The sequence below is a fragment of the Myxocyprinus asiaticus genome, chromosome 27 (genome assembly GCF_019703515.2).
Source record: "Myxocyprinus asiaticus isolate MX2 ecotype Aquarium Trade chromosome 27, UBuf_Myxa_2, whole genome shotgun sequence".
Lineage (NCBI taxonomy): Eukaryota > Metazoa > Chordata > Actinopteri > Cypriniformes > Catostomidae > Myxocyprinus > Myxocyprinus asiaticus.
Window position 1 is genome coordinate 33,134,711 of NC_059370.1, and position 12,199 is coordinate 33,146,909.

At 35.5% G+C, this 12,199-nt stretch overlaps 1 protein-coding gene across 7 annotated transcripts in view; it reads right to left on the reverse strand.

The window, feature by feature from the left end:
- Positions 1 to 203: 203 nt before the first annotated feature.
- The window catches only part of LOC127417986 (arf-GAP with Rho-GAP domain, ANK repeat and PH domain-containing protein 3-like), a 52,566-nt gene continuing 40,570 nt past the window's right edge, over positions 204 to 12,199 (reverse strand). For 6 of the 7 annotated variants that reach the window (XM_051658283.1, XM_051658286.1, XM_051658281.1 and 3 more), the window contains exons 20-34: positions 11,566 to 11,729; positions 11,237 to 11,449; positions 10,283 to 10,388; positions 10,018 to 10,165; positions 9,537 to 9,605; positions 9,375 to 9,449; positions 9,047 to 9,164; positions 8,775 to 8,900; positions 6,582 to 6,718; positions 6,369 to 6,451; positions 6,225 to 6,260; positions 4,005 to 4,068; positions 3,775 to 3,918; positions 3,363 to 3,401; positions 204 to 1,383 (exon numbers count right to left, since the gene is read on the reverse strand). In XM_051658283.1, coding sequence (XP_051514243.1) covers positions 952 to 1,383; positions 3,363 to 3,401; positions 3,775 to 3,918; positions 4,005 to 4,068; positions 6,225 to 6,260; positions 6,369 to 6,451; positions 6,582 to 6,718; positions 8,775 to 8,900; positions 9,047 to 9,164; positions 9,375 to 9,449; positions 9,537 to 9,605; positions 10,018 to 10,165; positions 10,283 to 10,388; positions 11,237 to 11,449; positions 11,566 to 11,729 — 1,954 coding nt within the window. In that variant the 3' untranslated portion in view covers positions 204 to 951. The remainder of the gene's footprint in view (positions 1,384 to 3,362; positions 3,402 to 3,774; positions 3,919 to 4,004; positions 4,069 to 6,224; positions 6,261 to 6,368; positions 6,452 to 6,581; positions 6,719 to 8,774; positions 8,901 to 9,046; positions 9,165 to 9,374; positions 9,450 to 9,536; positions 9,606 to 10,017; positions 10,166 to 10,282; positions 10,389 to 11,236; positions 11,450 to 11,565; positions 11,730 to 12,199) is intronic. The other variant, XM_051658287.1, reaches the window with a different exon arrangement.

Here is a 12,199-nt window from a genome sequence, read left to right on the forward strand (position 1 = left end):
ACTGTTTGCTGCTTTTAGGCCTCGAGAAGATAGCAATTATCAGTTAAGTATAGTGGTGGTACTGACACATGAATTTGTCAGTGCAACAGAAGTGAGTCCATATCTACTCTATAAAGAAGACCAAAAAACTTAATTCACTGTATGAAGATTCACAAAAACACACCAACCAGGACTGTTTCATTGGTCAAATACAATAAACAAAATTTCAGGGTAATAACACATATTTATTTTGTCATTAGAGTTTATAGTACTGTACATACTTTTAATAAATGCCTATGAAGTGGAGTGAAGATTGTCAAGACATTATGTGCTGCATCTACACTGCCCTCTACTGTTCAAAGTCTTACCACCAAATCAGTAATTTCCTTCCTTCTGTGAACATTCCTTTGCTTTGTCTCCAAACACTGAGAAATATTTGAGAATTATTCAAATAGTCTACAAATAAATTAATAAATATATGAAAACTGCATACAAATAAAACAATCTGGTCAAAGTCCAAAGAGAATTGAAAGACACTCATACAGTAGTCATTTATGTATTACCCACTGCAGATACTGTGCTTTACAGGCAATATCATTCATTTTTTGGTACAAATAATACAACAATAAAATACATTAAACCTTACATCCAAATGGCAAAAATGTGAAATTCTGGAAAATGCTGAGAGGTCTGTAAATTTTTGTGTAACAAATCAACACATGCCAAAACCGATTTACCCAATTTATACAAAATATTTATAGCACAGATTCCAAGACTTCATTTCGGTGACTGCTTTGGCACAATGCTTTATAGTTATACTTTTCATTAATAATCAGATCATTATAATACTGGTTTCTTGCTAGCCAATTTCAAACAGATAAAGGACAATTTAATTGAAGTTCCAGAGCAAATTGCCTTTGGGACAAATCTAGTCCAACTTTTCTAAAGCTCTGTGGTGGTGTTGTCCCATTCTCAGGTGAGGTTCTCAGTATTACACTGCTCTTCAGACTCTGGTTTCTTGCCGAACATAGTGGATAGTTCTTGCAACAGCAGTTCCTGTTGGGGGCTACATGATCTGTGTGACCTGTGCCTACTTGGGACATGCAGAGATTCACTGGGGTCCTCTTGCCCCAGAATGTCTAGAGATTCACCAGAGGATAAGGTTCCCTCTCCCCTCATAGTGTGCATTGAGATAGTCCCAACCATGCGATCCAGGGAGGCAGCCTTCCTCTGTCCGAGGCTGACAGGCCGTGCTGGCACCTCCTGTGTCTCAGCATGGGCACTGGACAGAAAACTGGTTTCCAAAGACTTGAGCACCTGCAGGCCAAAGTCACCCACCTCCTCATACAAAGGCTCTGGACTTTCAATGCGCTCCTCGAATGAGTCCTGCTGCATCTTCATGGGCTGGACAGAAGAGGAAAAAAAATCAAAAGCACTGCATAGCATACAAGGACGACAAAAGATAACTGTGGTAGATTTCAAAAGGCAAAACCAAATTGTGCTTTGTAAACCAATAAGCCATGAGAGGCCGTGCATTACAGTGATGTACCACAGTTAAGAGGCATGTATTAAAATCACTTTAATGGAAGGCCTCTTGTGGCTTAATGCTTTTATAAAACAACAACATGAAAAAAGACATCAATATCCAATAAATCATTTTTATTTATGTTAATAATCATAAAAAAAAATTTTAATCATAAAAAATAAATATGGTTATTATATTATACTAACTTATGATCAATAAATAATTACATGTATTAATTATAAAAATACATACATACATACATATATATATATATATATATATATATATATATATATATATATATATATATATACTACATATAGCAAGTTATATTTAAATATATATAAAAATGTAATAAAATTATATAATAATTAAATATATAACACATAAATATGTATTATATTTAAGACTTATATTAGTATATAATATTTATCAATTAAAATATGATTAGTATATTATATTTATTAATTAAAATAATCATAATCAACTTTTCTATAATACTATGAGTAATATAGATTAAAACCTAAATATTTTTTTATTTAAATTACAATACTACATACAGTAAAACATTTTGTATTTAAATATATATCTAAAAATATAATTACATAATTATATAATAATAAATAATACTATATACAAATACATATTATATATAATTTGATTGATAGACATATTATAATTACAAAATTATTACATAATATAAAATTACATAAAACTACACAATAATCATAATTTTATAATAATTATATATTATAAATAATAATTATAAAATGTTATCATTATAGACTATAAAAATTAACTATAATAATAGTAATAAGAAAGCTGGAACATTAATATGTATAAAAGTTTTTTGGTTTGCATTTTCACACGTTTGCATATATCAGTTCTTTTACAACAGCTTTGAAAATGGCACATCAGATTTTAGAGCTAGAACTTTCAGTTCTATAAAACATAAGTACGTTTATGAACGTATATCCTTGTGTTTGCAAATACGTAAGCTAAATGCAAAAAACAATACAAAACAAAAAAAGTAAATGAAATTAATAGAATGTAGAATTTTACCTGAATAAGTAAAATAGTAGAAACCAAGAATATATATCAAACATTGAAAATCCCATATCAGTTGACCAATAATCTGAATACTGTGGTGGATACATCCCCCTCAGTGTCTATGTTAGCTACAGCCCTGATAGAAACTAAATGCTTAACTATTTGGTTTTAGGTTACAAACACACTAGTGACTTTTTCCACATGAAAATACCTAATCTGCTAGATATCTGGTTAGATGATCTACCATTATGCGAACAAAAGGAGTATTTTCAGTAAGCGGGCCATACACAGAAAGGGATTCACCCCTCATCAATGTTAAAAACAAATTACTTCCTTTTCTGAGCTTAAACGTTTGTATCAGTATCAGAGTGACAACATCAAGATAATTGCCAAATACACTCAGGACAAAAGCACAAAGCCTGCAGACAATTTGCTTGCGAAAGCTTTTGGGCTGGGACGCACCAGAGGCTGCGGCATTTTCCCAAAACACAGAGCTCCCTGCCCTCCCTCAAGGCTACAGTTGCAGAACAATGCAGAAGAAGCATTCTTCTTCTAAATGCATCCTGCCAGATCAGGAAACTTTGGTTCCCAACAGAAATAGAGGGAAAGACTAAGGAAGTCAAAGGGAATTCCTAAATTAAGTGTAGCTTGTTTTGTGAAACGTACTCCCGAACCCTTTAGAGCTTGTATCACACAACTGCCATTTGATCCTTTTTTTCTTTTTTTTTTAACATTTTGGACAGCCATTGTAATTGTGACTAACTGTGTTGAAGAAATGGTTAATCTGCAGACAAAAAGAAATACTTACAAAGAACATTGAAAGTGCCCTTCTTGTGTGAAGCTTTCTCTGCAAAAATACACAAACAAAGACAAAAATCTTAAAGCGTCAGTTCAACCAAAATTTTGTCATCATTTACTCACCCTTGTGTTTTTCCTAATGCATTTTACTATTTCTCTTCTGTGGAACACAAAAGGAGAACGTTGGGAACTGACAGCCTCAGTCACTATTCACTTTCATTGCATATTTTTTTCCATACAATAAAAGTGAATGGTGAAGAAAGAAAGTTATACAAGTTTGGATCAACACTAGGGCGAGTAAATAATGACAGATTTTAATTTTTTGGGTGAACTATACTTTTAAGCTCAGGGCAGGTTAGCACCACATGTGCCAATGTGTCAGTATGGCAAACATTTATGGCAAAAGCAAGCATGTACTCTACCAGAGTCTGATTGGCAGAGAGCATGGTAGAGTTGGTATTGCTCTCCTCTCCTCTAATAGGCACTAGTGGCATGGTGCCGAATCTCTGTTTGGAAATGTCAGAGGAAGAGTGGCGTCTCATCACAGGTGGGTGTGGGTCATCATTCTGAGGGGGGAATTTACTGTTAATTTATAGCTTTGAAAGGTCAATGAACGTTCAGAATCATTTGCTCTATATGAAAGGTTTTTTACCTGTGCTTTAAGTAAATTAGTCATCCAGTCCCATAATTCAGTTTCACATGAACAGCTGAGGTACCTGTCAGGTCAATAAAAGTGATTCACATCTGCTATATTGCCATAAATCAATTTGGTAACACTTTCTATGAAGCCTGTATATGTAAAATACATTATCAAGGTGTTCTTAGTGCACTGCAAATGTATTAATAGAACCAGTTATAATACATAAAATAATACCTACCTTATATTACATGCATAAATAATTGCAAGCACAGTTACAATACATACAAATTATTATTCAAGGTATCTTTAAAGAGTCTATAACACATGATATATCAAAACAAATGTTAATTGTGCATTTTAATGCATTGTAAACTTAAAATGTACACTACCAGTCAAAAGTTTTGATACAATTGACAGAATTAGTTTTTCATGATCAAGTCTCAAGTCTCCTCATTTATAAAGCCCTTTAAAACTACACTTTAGACCAAAGTGCTGAACATTAGAGGTAAAACAATATGCAAAATGCAATCATTAAGATCACATCGCACAGTATAAGAATCAAATAAAAACAATAAACATTAACAAATAAAATAAAATCACAGCACACAGTATCCATCAAGTGTTGAAAGCCAGAGAATACAGATACGTTTTAAACGAGATTTAAAGATGGAGATGGAAGAGGAGGATCTAATATTGAGCGGCAGACCATTCCAAAACCTCGGATTAGCAACAGAAAATGCACGATCACCCTTAAGCTTTAAGCGTGACCGAGGGATCTTAAGAAAAAGTTGATTAGTTGATCTTAACAATCTACATGAGTATTGAAGATTAATAAGCTCCATAACATAACCAGAGGCCATTCCATGAACTGCTTTATAAACATATAGCAGGACCTTACATTGAATCCTGTACTGAACAAGTAACCAATGCAAAGAAGCCATAACAGGTGAAATATGATCCCTCTTCTTGGTATTTGTGAGAAGCCTGGCTGCCGCATTCTGGACCAACTGCAACCGTGACACAGATGCCCGACTTGTCCCCAAATAGAGGGCATTACAGTAGTCCCAGCAGGAGGAAATAAAAGCATGTATCACCTTCTCCAGGTCATTGGCTGAAATAATTTATTTAATTTTTTGCAATACTTCTCAGTTGGAAGAAGCATCTTTTCACAACAGCCTTTATCTACTTGACAAATTTAAGGCCAAATCAAAAACTACACCAAGATACTTTACCTGTGTCTGTAAATTAGCAGCCCATGGACCTAAACCATTTATTATATCCCCTTGACATCCACTAGGGTCAAAAATAATGACCTTCTTGTCATTTATTTGGAGACGGTTTTGTGCCATCCAGCTTTTAACCTCCTCCAACATAACAAAAGTGATGTAAAAGTACTCTTGTCTCTTGATTTCAGAGGAAGGTAAATCTGTGTGTCATCAGCGTAAAACATACCATATTTTTTTTTAAATCAAACCAAGGGGGAGCATATACAGTGAAAATAGAATAGGTCCCAAAACAGATCCCTGGGGGATTCCACAAGTAATGGGTGCTAAGGAAGAAGAAAAATCCCCAAACCTCACAGAGAATGGTTTGCCCTCAATGTAGGACGAAAACCACTATAATACTGTGCCTTGGAATCTCACAACCTGCTGAGCAAAAACCACCTTCTCCAGAATTTTGGATAAAGAAGGTAGCCTAGAAATCGGCTGATAGTTTGTCAAATCTAAAGAGTCTAAGCTACGTTTCTTAAGAAGAGGCTTAACAATCGCTTGCTAAAAGTACAGAGGGATTGTCCCAGCTGAAAGAATGCTGTTCATGATAGACATAATACTTGGACTAATAATTTCTACCATCTCACCAAGCAAGCACGAGGGAACAACATCCCAGGGACAAGCTGAAGGCTTCAGGTGACCAGTAATGTTCTTCACATCTGAGAGAGAAACTAGATCAAACTGATCAAAGATCTCATCACTAATAGCAGCCACTACAGGGTCTTGAATCTTTAAAACCTTTTGATCTAAATGCTTAGGCTTGATTGCTTGTAATTAGTTTTGTAGACAAATATAAATTGTGTCTACATTTGAATTTCTATACAAATCTAAAATGTTGTTTTATTTTTGTTTTAATTGATGATTTAGGATGGATAGTGACAAGACTTATAAAATGTGTAACCATAGGTTGCTATGAATTCCTGCTTTATTTCATGTGTAACATCTGAAAATAAGTACTTACATTTGCTGCTTTTCCAACATTACGGTAAATCCCCATCTGCAAGTACACACGTTAATACCGTTACCGTTACCATTGCATAAAGTTTGCTCAGGATAAAAAAATGTAATTTATTCTAAAGACAAAATTCTGAGATATGTATTTTACTTTGTGGGTGGTTTTAGTTTCTTTCTTATCCCCATGTAAATCTTCAAGGTTTTTAGTTGCCACTCTTTTTCAGGTTTGTTGGTCTGTGATGATGGATGGATATGAAAATAATTGTTAAAATTTGCATTCAGGTCTCTGTGCTCTCATTTGTCCAGAAAGCTGTAATTTGTTGGTATTTCGAGGTTGCTGATCAATGATGAACTATAAACATACTTTCTTGTCCTTCATCAGGAGTAGTCTGTGGTCACTAATTTGGAACGAGCGCTCCTGGAATTTGTTGCCCTGCAGGAGTTTGGGCAGCTCCTCTCGACACTTCAGAACACCAGACTTCACTATCTCACTCTTGTAGGCTGCCACCCACAACACAGACAACAGATACAAGGTCAAAAACTAACAACAATACAGAGAGAATATGCAGTTGGTGTGTTTCCTGTGACAACTTATGGTTTTAGATTTTATTTTTGGATGCTATGTGTTACTAAATCTCTTTTAAACCCAAAAATTCTAATTCATGTATTAATTATAATGCATGCAGATTTTATGACCTCATAATAATTGAGGGGCTACATTAAATATTTGAAACTGTATTTTTAAAAATAATTTGTCACACTGCATGATTATTAAAGTTAACTGTAAAAGAGTGATTAAAAATGCTGAAAAAAGTTAAAAGAAATTCTGACAAGTTTCAGATCTTATGAATACATTTCCTTTAAACACACACACACACAGTGGCAAGGAAAAAGTATATGAACCTTTTGGTTTTCTGCATTAATTGGTCATAAAATTTGATCTCATCTTCATCAAAGTCACTAGTATAGACAAACATGATGATGCTTAAGCTAACAACACACACAAACAATTTTAATCTTGCATGTTTTTATTGAACACATCGCATTAAACATTCAGTGCTGTGGAAAAAGTAAGTGAACCCTTGGATTTAATAATTAAACCAAGTGTTTCCGGTAGCTGCGGATTAGACATGCACAATGTTCAGAAGGAATTTTGGACCATTATTCCTTACAGAACTGCTTCAACTCAGCTATATTCTTAAGATGTCAGGTGTAAACAGCTCTCTTGTGGTCATTCCACAGCATCTCTATTGGGTTAAAGTCCGGGCTCTGAATGGGCCACTCCAAAAGGTGGTTTTCTTTTTTTTTTTTTAAGCCATTCGGTAGTGAATTTACTTCAATGTTTAGGGTCATTGTGCTGCCGCATCACCCAATTTCTACTGACCTACAGCTGGCACACAGCCCCCCTGACATTATCCTGTGGGATATCTTGATAAACTTGGGATTTAATTTTTCCCTCAATGATAGTAAGTGGTCCAGGCTCCGAAGAATCAAAGCAGCCCCAAATCATGATGCTCCTTCCACAGTACTTCACTGTTGGGATGATGTTTTGTGGTATGCAGTGCCCTTTTTACACCATATATAGTGCGTGTTCTTCTCAAACAATCCAACCTTAGATTCATCAGTCCACAAAACATTTTCCCAGTAGCGTTGTGGATTGTTAAGGTGGTCATTGGAAAACTTCAGGAGCGCAGCAATGTTTTTGTTGTAAAGCATCAGCTTCCTTTGTGGTGTCCTGCAATGTTCACCATGCCTGATTAATGTTTTCCATACAGTAGACTCATGAACAGGGATGTTAACCAGTTCCAATGATGAAGTCTTTAGCTGTCACTCTAGGGTTCTTTTTACCTCACTGAGCATTCTGCAGTGTGCCCTTTGAGTCATCTTGGCTGGACAGCCACTTCTAGGGAGAGTAGCCACAGTACTAAATCGTATCCATTTATAGACAATTTGTCTAACTGTGGACAGATGAATATCTAAGCTCTTTGAGATAACATTGTAACCCTTTCCAGCTTTATGCAAAACAACAATTCTTGATCGTAGGTCTTCTGAGATCTCTTTTTTATGAGGCATGGTCCACGTCAGCAGATGCTTCTGGTGAATAGCAACTCAAAATGTTTTGAGTGCTTTTTATAAGACAAAGTAGTTCTAACCCACACCTCCAAATTTGTTTCATTAACTGGATGCCAGGTTTGCCAACTCCTGACTCTAATTAGCTTTTGTTGACGTCATTAGCCTAGGGGTTCACACACTTTTTCCAACCTACACTGTGAATGTTTGAATGATGTATTTAATATGTACAAGAACAATACAATAAATTGTGTTATTTTTTAAAACAGATTGTATTTGTTCAATATTGTATCTTAGATGAAGTTCAAACCAGATTTTAAAACAAATTTATACACAAATGCAGGTAATTCCAAAGGGTTCACATAATTTTTCTTTATATATATTGATAAACTTGAAGTTGACAAAAAAGTTTATAGACATGTTAAATTGATTACTACATTCTCTGAAAGATGTAATTTTCATTATATGAAATAAATATGCTTTTCACCAGTGAAAATGTCTATAGCTTCTCTGGGTGCCTTCTTCACCACTAGATATGCTGAGCTGGGATCAACCATTTTACACCACTGCAGGGCTTGTTCCAGAACTTTCTCTTTGGGGTGAAGAGGTCGCTCTGCAAAAATGACATCCTGCATTTTACTTCTTATTTTTTTTCCACCCTTAATAAACATTATTTACCCCACAGTTTGTGATTTACTTCCTATTTTAAGAAACTTGTAAGTGTGATTTGACTATCATAAGTAAGCATTTTCTTTTTACCAAGCTCTCCTTCCTCAACGGCCTCAAAAGTCATCCATACGTCTTTCTCCCCTGCAGGAATATTTCTCATATACAGCACCTGATTAGTCAACTCCTCGGCACACATAGTGGGAGAGACCTGCAGAGTGCAATCAACAGTAAAACAAGAAGGCAAGACTTCATATTGAATGAAAAAATGGTTTCTGTCTGCCACCTTGTGGTTAGGTTGTACAACAGCATCTTCCTAGTTTATACAGAGATGCAGCAATTGACCTAAGTAATTTTGTTCTTTTTTTTATAAGCTTCAGCAGAGGCATCCTGGATTTTTAGTAAACAAAAATGTCCTTACTTTCAGAGTGATGCAACGATCTGGTATCTTTTCTTCTAGATAGACTTCAATAATCAAGTCCCCAGCCTGCGAGAGCTATAAATGGCATAACAAAAATATCAGCTCACAATGCAATCTTTATCTTTGTGACCATATTAACATCAGATAAGCAGGTGATTTTACTTGTGTGTCTCTCCAGGTAGTGATCAGACTGATTTCCAGTTCAATCTGTGTTTGGTGCTCTTCATCGACCTGATCAAATACAAAAATAAGGTCAATTTAAAATGACAAATAACAATTTATAACGAAATGTATCAATTGATATTTATATTTAACTGCATTCTACTATCAAAAAAGCCCCCAAAAGTGCTATAGTGGTACTACAATGTAATTCTGGGCATTTTTGGAATATTGTTTTTATACCATGGTACAGTATATGTATATTGAAATCATTCATTACCATGGCATATATCAAAATACAGTGGTATATAGTCACTGTATCATGGTACAACCAAAGTATTTTATACAGTAAAATAACCTTTTACTTTAATCAAAAGTGACTTAAAGTGCTTCCAAGGTATACATGTTACCGGTTTGCGCCTTGCTCTACCAGTTGAGCTTCAGGGACATTTGTTAGCGTCATGCTCTGAAGTTATACACTTACATCAAAGATATACAAGTAGTTATCAATGAGGTCTTCTATGATCTTGACCTCATGTTCTCCTTTCCCGTCAGTCTGAAACAGGCTAGGAGCGAACAGCAGTGACAGGTTCTTAGTGCACATCTGATTCAGGTCAGCACACTTTTGTACCCTGAGAGAGAGAGGAAGGCAGATGCAAAGTGAAAGAGTGAGAGTGAGGGTGCTGCTATAATGACCAAAAACAGACTTGTAAAGGTCAGGCTGAATCAGAACAAAGACATGTACTAACCTGTAGAGGTGACTAATGAGTGCTGCTAAAGTCATTCTGTTAACCCGCGGTAAACCTCGAATCAGCTCTTTATATCTGTCCAGACGTTGTGTCTTTTGAGGTATTTCTGCATATAGGCATGAGAAATCACTGAGACAACTATTCAAAATGAGATGCTCATTCATTTGAAACAAATACATTAAAGGGATAGTTCAACCAAAAATGAAAATTCTCTCAACATTTACTCACCCTCATGCCATCCCAGATGTGCATGACATTTTTTTCTTCTGCTGAACACAAACAAAGGTTTTTAGCAAAATATCTCAGCTCTGTAGGTCCATACAATGCAAGTGAATGGTGACCAAAACTTTGAAGCTTCAAAAAGCACATAAATGCAGCAAAAATGTAATTCATATGACTACAGTGGTTTAATCCATGTCTTAAGAAGTAATCCAATCAATTTTGGATGAGAACAGACCAAAATAAAATGCCCTTTTCACTATAAATCTAGACAACAGCAGTCTCCTTGGGGATCATGATTTCAAGCTCGATTACACTTCCTAGCGCCATCTAGCTATGTGCATGCATCCGACACTAGGAAGTATAATCGAGCTTGAAATCGTAATTGTGCCATCAGACTGCAATGGTAAGCTGTACAGTGAAAAAGGAGTAGCATTTTGCTCTGTTCTCACCCAAAACTCATGGATTAAACTACCAGAGTCTTATTAATAAAATTAACATAATAAACATAACATAAAATTAATTTTATGCTGCCTTTATGTGCTTTTTGCAGCTTCAAAGTTCTGGCCACCATTCACTTGCATTGTATGGACCTACAGAGCAGAGATATTCTTCTAAAAATCATACACATTTGGGATGGCATGAGGGTGAGTAAATGATGAGAGAATTGTATTTTGGATTGAACTATTCCTTTAACACTGAAACTTTTGAAAACATGAAATGTATTGTACTAACTGGCAGCTTCCCTCCAGAAGGGGTGGAGGTCAGCCATAAATATGGGATCATCGATCTCTCTGAAGAACCTCTTTAGTACATCAGTCACATCCTCTATGAAGTTATCTCCTATACGGAGTTTCACATTGCGGGCATCCTTGCGGAACTCTTCCATCAAAAGCTTGATTCTAGACTTCGCACCATTTTTCCTGTAAATACCCTCATGGCCCAAACCTGTGTATGTGAGACACTTATCACTCATTGATACTGTTGGTATTGTCCATATTATAGATGTAGGCTGGGTGGCATTTCTTAAAAACAAAGAATATGATATCAGTCTGTCTTCTCACCATACTGGGTTATGAAGGCAATGCAGCTGTCTACAATGATGGGAATGTCATTTCTGCTGAGTTGCTGATCTTTAAGGGTGTTTCCTTTCCCGCCGGCAGCCTTCTGAATGTCTGTGTACCACAGAGAGAAATCTGTCCTGCCCATACCTTGCAGGTGCAGAGTCCTACAGACACAGTCAGCCATAAAATGACATTCAATTTTAAGAAATGGAGACTACTAATGCTTGACATCATCAAAGACCTCTATTTGAATTCATTTGGCATTTAAAAATGTTGGGACAGGCATGGTTTTATTCATCTGAAATTGATTGAATTGAGAGAAGAGGCCTTTAAATGACAGGTGGTTGGGGGGGGGGGGACTGATAAATAGAAGGGCTTGGTGATGTCAGCCAAAAAGTAAAGTATTTTCCAAAGCAGAGCTTGTTTGTTGATAGATTACGAAGATAATTTGTCTTTTTCTTTGGAATAATGTTCATCGATGAATCATCCACAAAAAAAAAATTATGTGTATTAAAGGGGTCATGGCATGCCTTTTTTTTATTATTGTGATGTGTTACTTGAAGTTCACTTATATTAGTAAAGTTTTTGCACAAAAAAAGTCACATTGTACAACAACACAATCACTATCAGTAAC